The sequence below is a fragment of the Lepidochelys kempii genome, chromosome 2 (assembly GCF_965140265.1).
Source record: "Lepidochelys kempii isolate rLepKem1 chromosome 2, rLepKem1.hap2, whole genome shotgun sequence".
NCBI classification, from domain to species: Eukaryota; Metazoa; Chordata; order Testudines; family Cheloniidae; genus Lepidochelys; species Lepidochelys kempii.
Genome location: NC_133257.1, coordinates 159,224,506 through 159,240,935, shown reverse-complemented (window position 1 = coordinate 159,240,935; position 16,430 = coordinate 159,224,506). Strand labels below are relative to the sequence as shown.

At 42.9% G+C, this 16,430-nt stretch overlaps 1 protein-coding gene across 21 annotated transcripts in view; it reads left to right on the top strand.

Annotated features, from left to right (window-relative positions):
• The window catches only part of LOC140907213 (poly(rC)-binding protein 3-like), a 713,049-nt gene that overhangs the window by 679,806 nt on the left and 16,813 nt on the right, over positions 1-16,430 (top strand). For 19 of the 21 annotated variants that reach the window (XM_073332633.1, XM_073332636.1, XM_073332634.1 and 16 more), the window contains one exon: positions 11,833-12,002. The exons of 1 other annotated variant lie outside the window; for it this stretch is intronic. In XM_073332633.1, the coding sequence (XP_073188734.1) occupies positions 11,833-12,002 (170 nt within the window). Of the gene's footprint in view, positions 1-11,832; positions 12,003-13,293; positions 14,977-16,430 lie in introns of those variants that run through there. One more of the 21 variants, XM_073332632.1, reaches the window with a different exon arrangement.

The following is a 16,430-nucleotide window of genomic DNA, read 5'->3' as shown; positions in this document are numbered from 1 at the left end:
AATCACGATCAATTTTTTTAAATTGGGATTAATTTTTTTGAGTTAATCGCATGAGTTAACTGTGATTTATCGAGAGCCGTAGTTATCAATCATTGAATGGCTGGTGCCCTAAGTGGAGTTAGTAACTAAGGAATGGGTGTTTGGATCACAGGTGGCACCCAGATTAACAGTCCCAGTAAAAACACCAAGAACTGAATGGACTTGGAAAATGAACAAGCTCCATATTCTATGGGGAAGTTCCTCCAGGTTAGGATTGAGAACACATAGACCAGCTAGTTTGGGGAAACTGCACTGTGACTTGCTTGTGCCATATTGTTCTGGACTAGTCAGAGGACCTTTGTCTCCAAGGCTGTCAATTCAGCATCTTTCATGAGCACAAAATGTACTTAAACTATATAAAAGTGCAACGTAAACAACATTGCTTTTAAAAAGAGGGGTTAAAAACTGGAGCAACACTCCAACTCTGTGAACTCCAAACTGGATATGATTGGACTACCCAGCCCTCACCTGCGATGGTCCCCCGCCACGCTACAAGATGCTGGAACTTTAGACATCCACTTAACATTTCCAGCTGATTCTTTACCTGCCACTGTCAAATCTTTGCCATCAGCTCTAGGTCTGATCAACTTTCTTTATAAATGAATGACACAGAAAATTGAAGATATCCCCTCTAGTAAAAAAAGCTTTCAAGAATGAATGGGATCACAAATAACAATTACATTACTTACCAGATACTTATAACATCATATAACCCCTGTTAATCTCAGTGGCAGTGATTTATAGAAAGAAGAAGAGAAAGCAAATCAGAGTTAATAGAGAAAAGGTGTCTCCTTTCCCAAGTACCTGAGATCTGGCAAGCTTTGCATTAGTAGGAGGACACCCTACTAATATGTTTTATCATCTAGTTTATTGTTTGTTCAGTATTTTATGAGAGCACCATATTTCTCCTTGCAGCGCAGGTTTGGGGAAGCTCACTGCCAAAGTCTGCTCTTGCTCATAGCACTGTAAATCCAGAATAACTCCATTTACTTCAGTGGAGTCTCTCTGGAGAGCTGCTGATGAAAGCAAGATCAGACTTTGGCCCTATGTCCCTTTTGCAACAGAGAGACTCTGTTCCTAGCCTCACAACTGCAAAACACACTGACTCAGCACTAACCTCTGACACACAAATGTGCATCATTGCATTATTTGAAAAATCCTTCTGCAACAGCAGATCTTTCAAGATCTAGTAGAACAAGCCAGCATATGTGAGTTTTAAATCAAGCCCATTGTAAGTTAAGTCAAGCCCAGTCTCACTGCCACCTTTTTAAAAGGGATCCCTGAGAACAAAATGGCTTAGGCACAGAAATAGCCTGTAGGAACGCTACAGCTAGGAAAACAGAATAATATTTTGGGTTGGTTCCCAGCATTAAGTTCAACTGTATATTAATAGAAGTGCGAAATGGCGTCGGTACTCTGCATATGCGCAGGTGTGTGTGTAGTGCTGCCAGCCCGGGAAGTGGTACGATTTTGGGGAGGATTCTCATGATAAAATACAGGCTGTTTGTGTTTCTGGCAGCCAGAGCAGTTGACTGCAGTACAGAAGAGTGTATGTTTTCAGCGGGCAGAGTCCTGGAGCAGGCACAACTGACCAGAGAAACCCTAGGGCTCATGGAAAGGAGGGACAATTGTTTGGGGGCCCCCAAGCTCAAGGTGGGAGTGGCCTAATGTCTGTGTAAATAAATGGGAGGGACCCCAGTGAACGTGATGTGCCAGGGCTCCAATTTTAACTCGATAGGCCTGGAGCTGCACCCATTCTGAGCTCGCTAGCCACAGCTTCATTCCCTCACTACCAAGCCTTTCCCTGCAGGCTAGAGACAGGGGGAGGCTGCCTGGGTGGTTTATGGGAATGGGGGCCCTTCAGGACCCTACTAAGGAGAAGTGGGGGAGCCTTCTTGAGTGGAGGGCGAAGGGAGGAGGCTGCAGGAGCCTGGTGGGGGTCAGTGAGTGAATTGGGAGCCAGGGAGCTCTGGCCAATGGGGCATGGAAGTTGGGGAGCCCATGCCCTGAATGTGGTTTGTGCACACTCTGTATGTGGTTACGGTTCAGTTTTCAACCTGTTATTGTCACACACACACTGAGGGTGGGCAGGGGGAGTTCACAAACCAGACAGACCAAAAACCTGAGTTAAGCTGGATTCTGATGGTTGGTTTGTGAACTGTTGGGGTTGGTGATTTATTTTTTTTAAAATGTAATAAATAGTCAAACAACCCTCTCTTGGAGAGGAACTTGCCAAAGGGCGCTGAGAATCCGGTAAGACTCACCTCGTGTTGATTTGAGGACTTCATCCTCTCTAGTGGCTGGGGAATTTATTTGGGGTGGGAAGGCAATAGAGTGGTGGTGGGGGGCAGAGAGGATAACTCTCGATAGCAACATTTCCTGGGTAGATCCTAGGGTCTGGTCTACACCCTGTGCGATGTAGTCAGGTCTTCCTGACCCCCAGGGTAGTGCCTCTGAGTCAAAGGAAGAATTTTTCTGTCAACCTGGCTACCGCCTCTCAGAGAGAGAACTATCTACGTCAATGGAAAAAACCCTTCTGGCAATGTAGGATGCATCTACCCTACAGCGGCGTAGCTGCAACCCCTTAGTCATGCCACTGTAGCACAGACATACCCTAAGGTTGCATGCAATAATCCGGGAGGCAATGAATGTTACTTAAAACAGCATTAAGTCCCACCAAGTCCTATTTGTGTTTGCAGCTGAGCAGCCAGAGGGGGAGTCACCCAATGGCAGCACAATTCCTGTAGGGGGAAGGAGGGGAGGGTAGTGGCAGTGCATGGAGAGCAACTACTGCCCATTTGCATCTGGAACTTCCAGGGGATCTACCAGACCGAGAGGCTCCTCCCCTCCCCACGATATTGCCCACACCGTCTCTCCCACTAAGAGGGATGATGAAAATTCTAAATGGCTCCAACCTTCTTGGCCCTGCCCCAACACCCCACTGTCCCTATGGAGCAACAACTGTATGGGCCCAAGGTGGGTTGATTCCTCACCCCTCTTCCTTATGGCTAGAAGGAATTGCACCCACATTAGGTCCCCTCAGTAGAAGTGATGATCTGGCCTTCAGTAATTAAAGTCTGTCTGCTTTTAGCTCATCCATCAAAATTGATTTTTTGTTGGTATTGTCTAAATTACTCACAAAAAGTCACTTATTCTGAGTTCATCATACATTTGGTGACCAGTATATCCCTCGAGAGGCCGCACTAGTAACAGTAAGGAGAAAGCTGAGTCCTCCCTAAAAATAAAGTGTCAACTTCAATACTTTCTGCTATTGCTCTTGCTTGGCAATACTGATTATTGCTCCAAACAGGAAATCAGGGTTGATATTTGTCATCTTGACAAGTAGCCAAGGAAATTAATTGATTTTTTGATAAGGTGTAAGAACCTACATACCCGCCGCCTGGGTCGTTCTGAAATAGTTTTGTAAGCAATGCATCCAGTTGGCTTTCTGCTTCACTTTCAGTGCTTCACCTTTATCCTTCACTGCCTTTTGTCTAGTATTGCAAAATAGGTCTGTGTAAACTGTTAGCTCTTGGAAGGGCAGAGTGTACATCAGTGAGGGCAGCCTACTCTGGGCGTTATTCTCCCCTTGCACTGGTGCAAACCAGGAATAATTCTTTTTATGTTAATAGGCCACTTTGTCTACTGCTTTGCACCTGGAGAAGTCATTGACCTCTTTGCAAAGTGGATATAAGATACCAGTGGAAATTAGAGGAGAATCGAGACCACTATATTATACTTGCTCTTGAGTTACCAAAGAAGAACAGGATATGATTTCAATAAAAATAAACCCAGAAGGCTAAGTCTGAGTTGTTACTTAGTCCTCGATCAGACAGATTCTCACCAATTCAATAAAGCAAAATTCACAGAAGCTGGTGACCTATCTGTGACTTTTACTAAAATTATCGCTGACAAAATGGGGAGCTCAGTTGCGGGGTTCCCACACTGCCTGCAAAGGTTAGGCAGCTGTGGGGGCTGCTCTGAGCTCTGGGGGCCCCCACTGCCTGTGGGAGCTTGGAGCTCCGGGGTCCCCCGCTGGGAGCTTTAGGGTACCCCGCCAACCATGGTGGCCTAGCGCTTTGAAGGACTCCCAGTCACACAGTGACTCAGCACTCCAGGGTCCCCTGTCCCTCACGGTGGCCAGGAGCTGTGGCCCCACCGCCCATGGCAGCTCAGAGCTGTGGGGGAACCCCCGCTGCCCGAGGCAGTCAGGAGCTGCGACCTCACCACCTGCGTCAGCCGGGAGCTGCAGAGGTGGGGCCCGCCACCTGCAGCAGCTCAGAGCTGCAGGGGGCCCCCGCTAATCGCGGTAGCTGGGAGCTCCCAGGTCCCCTGCCCTCCATGGCAGCCAGGAGCTCTGGGGTCTCCACCACTCATGGTGGCTGGGAGCTGTGGCCCCCGCCACCCACAGCAGCTTGGAGCTGTGGGGGGACCCCACTACCCATTGTGGCTGGGAGCGCCAAGGGGACCCCAGCACCCACAGCCACGGGGAGCTGCAAAGTCTGGAAGTCTCTGATTCAATGACTTCCGTGACCTCCATGAAAAAATTGTAGGCTTAAGCATAAGTTAATACCTGTTTACAATTCATATTTGTTTGTGTCATAGTAAATCCTAGTTATTCTTTCTTCAGTAATTGTGTGAGGCAGTTATAAAATCATTTCTCTGTTATTAGTGGTTACTATAGCTCAGACCTCACAGCTTTCTACAAATGATAATTGCAACTAATTAATAAAGAAAAATGGCACCATGCCATAAAATCAAACTTCCTATCCAGACTGTGAATTTAGAAGTTCTGTTCATCTAGGTTTTTAGTAGGTGCCCACCACTGTAGTTTCTGGGCATTTCTGAAAAAGAACGAATAAAGTGGGCTATATTTCTCCCATCTCCCTCAGAGGCCATTTAAATGTGTGTATGTGCGTGTCTCCTCTCTCCCAATCCAGGTAGTTATGCCAATCTGAAGGTGTTGAGGTATCTGGTTATTCCCACCCTCTCCAGAAAAGGAGTTCAATCAGCCTGAATCAATTGTCAAGAAAACTGTGTCCTCCACTCTCACAAGTTGACCCTTGAGCTTCATTGTCCATGAGGAAAGTTGTGATCCCTACCCAAGAGGCACTTCTTTAGTACTCCTGAGGAGGGATTAAAGATGAGCACTGTTGTCTTCAAACTAACCAGTTCTTCTGCGTGGAGGCAGTATGGGGAGCAGAGCTCCAGGTGATGGGTCTGTCGGCAGGCAGTGCTGCTCAGGAAGCAGGTTGATACATTTGAGATGATCTGGACCTATTCTAAAGTTGGTGCACTCATTCCCAAATATAGAGAGTTGCATTAATTCGATCTGGAAGTCAGAAAGGCATGGAGCACTCTGACCATCTCATTGTCCAATAGTAGGGACACAGCCTTCTTCCAGTCAAAGATGAAAGAAAGCATTTATTGGCAGTGATCGCTATTTTAGTGTCCAGAAATACTGAAGAGTCCAAAAGAACTCCTAGGCTACAGTGTGACTTGATTATCTGAGGGCAGATGCCCCCAAATAGCAGGAGATACTATGAAGATGGGTTATTCTTCAAAATATTTCCTTCATCCCACCTGTATTACCTCTGTCTGGTTTGCATGTAGTTTCAGCCGGCTGTCTTCCATCCACTTGCTGGGATCCTCTTCTGCTTTCCAGGCTTATGCTGGAAGAGCAAAAACTTGTGATGTACATCTTGGCATATAATGGTGGAGTGGTGATAGCGAGGTGGGAGGATGGAGAAGGTGGTGGAAGTGGGGTACAATGGAGCTGGCACAGGTGGATCACAGTCTTAAAACACCTGACACTGCAAAGCCAATATTGGTCAGCGAGATAAAAATCACCTTTCCCCTTTAAAAAAAAAAAAGAGAGAAAACAATGAACAGAAGGCAAACCCCCCCAAAAACAGCAGAATGCTTTGAAAATAAAATGCCACAAATCTGATAAATGCTCTCTATAAATATAAATAGGCCTGTAAATCCATCTGAATTGGAAATGACAAGCTGATGGGCCAGCCTTCTGTATTCTAGAGGAATATTGACTCCTTCCTTTCAAATAACTAATTTGGAAGCTCATCACATAAGCACTATAAGGGTGTTGTACAATCAAAATCCCCATCATCTCCATAAAAGGTAAATATGACCTTCCCATTGCATAGCTGTTGTCCTTGACTGAGAAATGCTGAAGAGCTAGGAAAAAATGTTAGATCCTGCAGATCTTACTCAGGCAAAACTCCAATTGATTTCCTGCAGAACTGGGCACAAGTAAACAGAGTACCTAAACACGACAAATATATCCCTTAGGGAGACAATAGGTCCAACCTAAGAGCCCAGGCGTTGCTTTCTAATATATCTATTGTCTGAATGTCAGCAATAAAATTGCACCCTATCCTCTGAATGATCCTTATTCAAGAAAGCTCTGTTCAGCAAAGGCCCTTAGGCACAACTTTAATCTTAATTTAAAATTAAACGTGTGTAAGTGCTTTCCTGAATTGGAAGATGTGTCATTACTTATATTAACGGGCTTAAAAGGTGAAAGTGTGGCTTGAAAGAACTCATTTACTGCCACCAATGTTTAATGATCCGCATTAAAAATATTGGAACGTATCCTTGGTTGGTGAAAATTGGCATAGTTCTACTGAAGTCAATGGAGATATGCCAGTTTACAGCAGTTGAAGATCTGGCCCAGTAAATTAAATTAAATTTAATTTGATACTGAGAGCCATAAATATGATAGAAAGTAGCACCCAATATGGTAATATGTAATTAACCAGATATTTTTATTTGGGTAAAGTGATTTCTGAAAAATAAGTATTTTACCTGCTTGTCTTTTGGTATAATCTTGTATTTCCTCTTGACCTGATTCTGTCCCCCTTTAACCAAGGGGAAGCCCAGTTTTTAATTCCCTGTGGATAATCAATGGGACCGCTTGTGAAGCAAATCACTATACAGTATGAGGAAAGATATGAAAATGTGCCCCAAAGTAAGATGCTAATCTCAACCTTAGTAAGAGGATGGGGCAAAACTGGGTCCTCTATAAAGCAATGTACTTTCAATTAAGCTGGTGCACATTATATTTTTCATTGGTAGTTTAGGTCTGCACAGAAATGACAATAACAGTGTCATTGTCGAAAAATTTGTCCTACCAATTTTCTTTATATCTGTTTATGAAGTCTGTGAAATCACTATGAGCCAGATTATGCATTACCCTTGGGAGGTGGGAGGAGAGATCTTAAGTATCACCGCTGCTTTTTAACAGGCACAGAGTAGTCAAGCATTGTGTCCAAGGCCCTACAATAAGTCCGTGAGAGAGCTGTGATCAGATATCAGGAGATTGTGACTTCCACTAGACTACACTGTCCCTCATGTAGCCCCTTTTCTAAATAAAAATGCATAAATAAATCCCACTATGGCAGCTCTCTGAGGTGTATAAAAAGGCAGTGTACTTATGCAACAGAGGAAAGAAGCAGAAGGAATAAAAGAGATTGAAAATAATGAGGAAGAAATTAAACTTAAGTATTTATGAAAAACAATTAGAGAGTCTCCTTTGAAGAGAACATCATAGACCAAGTTCTACTGTCAGTTATACCCTGGATTTACATCAGGGTAATATGTCAGGGAGCCACAGATAGCTGTGGTATCCTGGGAATGTCAACACATCCAGTATAACATGTAACAGAAACAATTCCATGGATACACAATAAATCAGTTCTTACATGGACTGAAACTGCCTTTAATTTTACAGGAAGGGAATACGTAGTTCAGCGTATTGGTAAAGGGAGATGTCTCTTCACCTTTGGTCAGTGAGTCAGACTGGTATGGAATGACAGTTGTTCCCATCTGACAGTTGTTGAGTGGTCATTATTAAATGAGTCTCAGTCTTGTGTCCACTCTTGTTGGCAGTCTCAGGAGAGAGGCCAAGGATTCAGTGGGCTGAGCCTGCCCTCCTGTTTCACCCTTGAAGCTACTCCCACCAGGCCAGTGGAGGTAAAGTGATGAGGCAGCATTGGGAAGCTTGCGTTGGCAGTACCTGCACTGGGGATAAGCAGAAAACTTCAATCTCAGACACTGCCCACTCAGTACCTTTTGCTAGCACTATTACAAATGGAATCCAGTTTTATCTAGAAGTGAAATATTCAACAACCTGCAAGCCACTTGCCAGTATGACAAGCCAACGCTTTACAGTAGGGGGCTTGTCATAAACTACAGACAGGTATGGCTGTTCCCAGTGCCATACCGAGAGAATGCAGCAGTGAGGGACATAAAGAGCCAAACAAGCAGAAAACTCACCCTTGAAGGCCATAGTTTAAAGTATAATTCACATACTCTCTCTTTATGTGTGATAGATTGTCTTTGTTATTAAGCACTGCCCGTGTGCTCAGCACTATACAAACACAAAGAAAGGCACAGGGCCTGAATCTGAACTCACATCGTGTAAATCAGGAGTAATTCCACTGTAGTCAATAGAGTTAAACTGGTGTGAGCTAAAAATCAATCTTCATAATCCCATCCTCGAGGAGTTTCTGGTCCTGACTCGATCCCGCTCCCATTGATGTCATAGGAATTTTGCTATGGACCTGGACAGACAATTAAGAACTAATGAGTGCATGACTCTCCTCTGATTTACACCAGTATAACTACGTGGTTTTTGGTGGAGTCATGCCTGCGTTATACTATTGTAAATCAGGCCCATGATACACTGGAAGACCTCATGATCATCAGTCTCAAAGCAGTTCCAGTGGTCCTGCTAAAGAAAAATGTTAGACTTCTGTACTGCTCATCCTCTAATTGTATCTGCCGAGAGTTTTCAGAAGCAGCAAACCTGTAATTGTAGGACATACAACACTTCATACAGTGCTGTCACTTTCAGTGTTCGATGGACCCACCTCTGTTGCAAGGGACCCAGTAGGACTAAGTATCACAGAATCTGTCAAATTCTGCTTTGCAACCATCTACAAATGAGAGATGGCTTCTCCTGAGTGGGCCAGTCAGTAGCATTAGAAAGATTTGTCTTAAAAAAAGAGCATCAGTTTGGCTATAATTTCATATGACTATCTCAGAGTGAGGCAGACAAAATGCAAAGGGCCTGGCTCACCATTGCATCATGCCGGTTTTACACCAGTATTACGCCATCAAAATGACTTGAGGAGGAGAGGCAGTCTCCCAGATCACCTGATCCCAAAACATTTAAACTGCATAGATTAAAACCATCCCCTAGAATTCCCGGAAATGTATTGGCAGTCCATGCAGATCATATACTCCAATGCTATGGTAATACGCACCATATAAATACCTAAGATAGATCAATTCCATAGCCCCAGTATAATGTGCACCCAGGGGACAACGATATTCTGAACTAGCTTTAGTGTTTGATTGGTCTCGGTGATGTGGCTCCATGCAGAGTGTATTACAGCTAGGCGGGGTTAAGGTGAGAGAGGGTAAGTGTGGAAAGCTCCACTCAGGAATTAACAGGTGACCCTCTCCTTGCCAAGCACAAATTAAAAAGTGTTCTTGGCCACCACCACTTCTTGGGCATCCAGGAGCAGCCCAGAATCTAGCAATGCTCTTAAGTTGTTCATCTGGGTCACAAATGGTGATCACACTCTCTCAGTCATGGTCTTGATTAAAGTGCCACCAGCACTTCTGGATGCTTCCACCAACATTATCTCCAGTTTATCTGGACTGAGTCACAATCATTCAAATCCCGTACTCATTTAGGCACTAGGCTATTGGTTCCACTCTAACAGCTGGGTCAAGCATGGCAGCAGCATACAGTTGGGTGTCTTTGGTGTCCCCTTCCAAGTTGCCTCATGAACACATTGAATAAAAGAGGTGATACAACAGACCTCATGGTACCTTGCATGAAACCCCCTCATGGCAGCTACCATCTGAGTCATCTTAGAACACCCCAGAACAACTCCACTGCTTTGCCAGGCCACAGACACTTTAACAAACCCTGCTGACTAGAGCTGGTTGGCATTTTTTCTAAATGTTAACAAAAATCAGAGTTTTTACACACATTTGTATTGTGTTTTGACTACTGCGAACAGATTTAAAAATCTTTTTATCTCCGTGGTTAGGACACAATCAGCTACAGCAGCCAGTACCATGCTCAGGCCTACAACTTGGCTGACCAGGGTTAAGGAAATCTGAGGACTCAAGGGGCAGCCAGAGTTGCCTCACCACAACTTTCTCACTGATCCTTCCTTACAAAAGGAAAAATTCCTAAAATTAACACACAAAGTGGAAACAGTCCCTCAGACTATGGAACAGGAAATCTCCTATATTTATGTGCCTCATCCTCCCACTCCTCCCAACCCTCTTGATCTGTTTTGTCCTTCTATTGTGGCCTGTCTGGCCATCTAGACTGCAAACTCTCTGGGGCAGGGATGGTATTCTTTGTGATTTATCTGCTCAGTGCCTAGCACTATGGGGCCCTAACCTTGGCTTGGGGTTCCTAGACCCTGCCGTCATACAAATAAATAATACTAGTCCTAATATTTTTAGTTCAGCGGCCAAAAAAAAAAAAAGTACTTCCTTGCTCATTCCCCTTTCACTCAGTAGGAACCATCTCTGCCAACAATAGTCCTGTACTGTCATCCAAAGTCCTGGGCTTCATCTTCCATCAGCTCATGGATGGTGCTAAGTTCATCGGCCATCAATCTTGCATTTAATAACGTGGCAAAGGCTCAGATCCCTGTTCCCCATCAGTGATAAAACCAAAGGAACCAGAGTTAACCATCTCCATCTTGGCTTCCAGCTTGGTGCACACTTCTGTTTTCCTACCTTCTTTCGCCTGTCTGCTCACCACCACAGGAAATGAGGTGGGGCCATGCCCTGGCAACCATCGCTCTCGCACATCCCCCAAATGCAGAAGCATTGGCCACTGATTTGCATTAAACACTTTTAAAATTTTTGCATACAAATGCAAAAAGATTGTAGCCCACCAAGAACTTTCAAGCAGCCTTTGAAACAATATGCAGTGTATTTTGCCAGTTGACTTTAAGGCTAAGAAGGGACCGTTGTGAGCATTAAGTCTGACCTCCGGCACGTTGCAGGCCACAGACCCTCACCCACCCACTCCTGTAATAGACCCAGTACAATGTTACTGAAGGATAAAATGGGGCATAAGAACACATGCGGAATCCTGACTTACATTTTGAAAATAAAAAGGATCAAGTTGTGAAGGAAGTGTCATCTTGCCGTAGGCCCAGTTCTGCACTCAGCTACATGGTTGAAAGTCCCGTTGTCTTTAATGGAGAGAAACCTGTGTAAAGGTGGGCAGAATTTGGTCGATAACATTTAGGACTGTCAAGCAAGCTTGAAAGCCCAAGTGAGTGAGGTTCTGTTAGTGAATGAGACAAGCTTTCGAACTACACAGAGCTCTTCTTCAGACTGATGCAGAGACCCATCAATAGAGCTTTCAGTCTGTCTGATTTGTCAGTTATGTTGCAGCTCTTGATATTTTCACTGACAATTCAAACTGGGCTCTACGTTGTATTCTGTAGCACTGCACTATGCCAGTATTCTCTGACGTATTGGATGGCTAAATTGCCTGATACTGAGTTAATACATAACCACCTACAAAATGACAAGGCTTTAACTATAGGAGCTTGACCATTGAGCCCATAGACCCTGCTAGCTATTCATTCCAAACAGCACAGCAAAAATCTTTTGTTTTGATATCGAGAGACCTTAGTAACCACATTTTGATCAATACGACAGTTTGCAGTTAAATGGTTTTTGCTTGTGTCTGTGGCACTAATTTCAGTCTTTGTCCCACTCCAGTTAATAGGCTGCATTATTGGCAGACAAGGCAGTAAGATAAATGAAATCAGGCAGATGTCAGGAGCGCAGATCAAGATTGCTAATGCCACAGAAGGCTCGGCAGAACGACAAGTTACAATCACAGGCTCCCCGGCAAACATCAGTTTAGCACAGTACCTCATTAACGCAAGGTAAGTTAGCTTTGTAAGTGATATGCTTCTGCAAGATTGCTCTGTCTGTTTTCCAACAAATGTCTGCCTAGGACAAAGCCAGAAAGTTGTTGTGTAGTGTCCATTTTGCATAGTCTTATTTGATTCCTACCTCTTTGTAAATCCTGTACTGTTAGAGCCTGTGTTTATTGGTGGTTTATATGGAAAGCGGCTTAATCTGGTGCAATTTCAGTTACACTGAATCATAAGAGCTCAAAATCTGAACATTTATATTTGTAGCCATCTAGCCTCTGAGCTGGATACAGAAAATGATACTGTCATAAATTTGTTGGAAGATAAAAGTTTTCATAGGACAAACTGATAGTGATGCAGACTCGTTCTGCTGTCTTAAATGGCAACTATAGATTGCAAAACAGATTTAATTTGCTAGCTGGAAATTGCTTTCTCAGGGTTGATATTAAACAGACATTTGGTTGCTAAAGAGACCCGGGATTTATTTTTTCCATAGATAGCCCCACAAATTTGTAAAAAGCCCATCCTCATGAGACAGGGTGAGAATCTCCTTTTCACCACTTTTCAGCTCCAATGTTAATGAAAACACTGGTTGTTTAGTTAGCCCTTTGAGACTGCTTATGCCTTTCGCTATTTGGATGATTATTTAGGAAAAGATTAAAGTGGGTATGCAAGTAGCACTTCATTTGCTATTACCCCTTTGAGAAAGTGCAATGAATGTAATGCTCTGTCATAAATCTGCTTGTATGTGCTGTACCAAGGCACTAGAGAGGAAGATTCGTATCTATACATTATACCATTTTGAAAAAACACGGTGCCATCTCGCAAATCAAGCTACTTTCTTTAACATACTTGCTATTAAAGTAATATAAAGTGTGTAAAATAGTATAAGCTTGTGTATGTTGTGGATTGCAGTCCTAGCGATTCTAACCAGCCATTGTTGTGGATTGCAGACCTAGCAATTCTCTCCACCAATATAATTTGACCAACACTAGAAAAGCATGTAGATTCCATGAATGAAGGGAAAGGAGATTTGCAAAATATTTATGAAGCCTTCCATTTTGGCAAACAAAATATTACCTTTGCATTACTTGAAACTAGCTTGCCAGGGATAAATGTACGGTTCTGTGGGACCGCGAAGCTTCAACACTAGCCATTCCAAGGATCCAAAAAACCCATACAGCTTGTGCGCTTTGCATTCTTTATAGCAAATATAAGTCACGTCCTTAAGCCCTGTAATCAAGTAAAAATGTGTTCCCTCCTTTAACCCTTAAGGATATGTTCTTCTCTTGGTGTTCAGGGATTCCCCACACATCGAGACGAGAATAGACCCCTTCACTTTTAGTTGCACAAACACCATATGGCATGCACCTGGATTGCAGAAGATAACAATTTAAGATCTTCAAGACAGCTAAAGCATGCAAATAAAGTTATTAATGGAGTTGCAGTGAGCTGCTCACCAGAGACAGAAACTCTAGTGAACAAACCTCTCTTTGACTCACTTAGAAAAGCCTGTGAACTCTCACAGCTCTGATTATTGCTGTCTAATGGTTCTTTTCATGGAATGGGACATTTAAGAGGTCTTTTAACACACTTTTGCAATGAAGAAAACTGCTGAGCAATCATATTCCATGGATACTATATACCCTGTGAAACTCGAAACAAAGTAGTACTTTATTCTTGTTGAATTTCTAGGTAGAAAGCATTTGTTATCATCAGATACAATAAACCATTATATATTCTGTACCATATGTTGAAAATGTATTTAGGTAAAATGACTTCATTTGTGAAGGAAGAGTCTTAAAACAATGTATAATAAATTAAGCTCTCAAGTATCCTAGTTAATTAAGGTGGCCTGTTCATTTTAAAAAGCTATGTTATGTGACCAATTTTTTGCTAAAAGATATAATGAGGAGAGAGGAATTCTGTTAACTTAGGTGCCAACACAGCAACAGAACTAGTTGGCAGACAAGGATTGAATGGGCCGTGGAAATTGAATAACTTCAGTCCAACAAGCGGTGTCCCCAACCTGTGGCTTACGCAGCTTGGCAAGGCTACGGGAGGGAAATATAGAGTGCCATAGCCCATGCGGGACCTTTTCTGGGGATAAATGGGGCCAGCTTCAAGGGTTGTAAATCCAAAACTTTATATAAGTCCTATGTGCGCTTTCTTTTTTAAAATTTTTATTTATTTATAATTTTTTATTAAACATAAAAAGCAGATGTGAAATAAATTGTTACTAGAGAGAGTTCAGTACAATATCAAGGTACTAAACTCACCAAGATACCCACTGGTATGCCAAAATAGTTAATGTCCACCGAGACCAGAGGCCACCAAGTTTTCCCATCATTCCTGGATCTACCTTTTCTTTCTGTTCAGGGAGTTACTTCTGATACTGACATCACACTGCAGACCAATCAGCTCTGACTCGTGTTGTAATGTCATTCCCATTGGTTTGGTTTCCAGGGGCATTACTTCTAGGAATTACAATACATAATTCCAGGTTTGGCAGTAGCATGAGTTTTAAAAGAATACCAGTTATTTGAAGTACCTAAACTATTTCTAGCCAGTTTTGTCTTCTTTAAAATCATTTATCAGACAATTTTAAATAAAGATTCTTTTGTTGCAGTATCTTGTTGAATATGTGCATGAGAATATATAAACTAGGTTAAATTTAAGGCAGCATGGTCTATAGAGACAGAGATTTAACCTTATTTTTGTTTCTGTATGGATATAGCCAACTGTTGATATTTGTACCCCTGAAATATGCCCCATCTTAGTTATGTGCATTAGGAATGCTTTATTTCCTGTATATCTCTTGTCTCTTAACTGGTCTCCAGCCTGAACCATGTAACCACAGGACTCGGGAAATAAGGTTCCACTGTAATAATTGGATCCTTGTTATCAAATTATTATCTTAAAATTCTTACTAAAAATGAAGTGAACCACAATTTAAGTTTAAACTGTATGATATATGACTTCTTCTTTGGGTTATAAATGGATTTTAGCCAACGGTGCTTTCTTATTCTTGTTAAGGAGTAGCTTTTTGAAGATATTTTTACTTCCATTTTGATAACCATTGATTAGTTCAAGGATAATTAATAAGGGCCCACCCCTATATTCCTTACCTACTCAAGAAATCCACTGATTCCACAGAACACAGCATGTGGCCTTCAATGTATTTATTCATAAAATGAAGCTCTTTTCTGAAAAGTAACTTTGTAAAACTGGCATCATGGAGTTCCAGGTGTGTCACGCATCATTGGCTTCCAAATTAAATGTGGTCTGTTTACATGTAAACAGTTGATTTTGGTAACTGCAGACTCAACAAGGCCTCTGAAAGCCAAGTTGGATTCCTTGTATTTTATGCATCATCATCACCACCACTAGAAATAAAGATCTGGGAAGGCAGGCCAGATTAGACCCTTAGTTATGCCTGTGCAGGTCAGTACATCATTTGGAGACAATGAGGTTACACAGATGTCACTGAGGCCATGATTTTGGCCTGCAGAATATTTGCCACCTGTGATGATACACGAGAAGGTATTTGCAGCCCCCCGGCTGAACTTTCAGCATTAGCAGCTAGAAAAATCCCATCTCATTACTTGCCAACTGAGCCAGTTTGATGTGGATCACTGTGCAATGATAAACAATGAATCCTCACAATGTCATTTTTACAGACCCCTCTCAGAGTAAAACTGAGCTGTAAATATAAAATCCAGTTATATACAGATTATCTTACAAAACATGCTGCTCCTGCTCACCAACCTGAGAAGGCACCATGTAGTTGGCTCCAAATTTCAGGGTCAGGTAACAGGCATTTTTAATGTAAATTATATAGTTTAATATTCCAGATGGCATTGTTTGCTGTATAAAGACGCTATTATTGTCTTTCTACATAGACCAGTTTTGACACCAGGTAAGAGAAAGCAGTGTTGTTCAGTGGGAATGGGTGAGACTTGTGGAGGCAGAGATTAAGAAAACCAAAGTTTTCTGTTTCATGAACCCCAAACCTTTACAAACATAGCTGAGACAGCTTCTGGCTCCCTGGCAAAAGTGCTGGTCAAAAGAGCCCACTTCCTTGTCAGGTAGGATTACCAAGTATGAAAAATCGGGACGGGGTGGGGGGTAATAGGCCCCTTTATAAGACAAAGCCCCAAATATCGGGACTGTCCCTATAAAATCAGGATATCTGGTCATCCTATTGTCGGGGGAAGTGAAGAACCTGATATCTCCCCCCTCCCCATACAGCCAAACAAGCCCCGAGCTTCCTCACACATACCTTTAGCGGCCGTTCTGGGGGTACCGTCCTCAAACACCATTACCTCTGTCAGCTTCAAGGGATGGTTTCATCTGCTGTCCAGGGGCAGCACTTAGATCAAAGGGAGGGGCTTCTGGTGGTTGCCCATCTCCATTCAACAACAGTGAGCAGGAGAC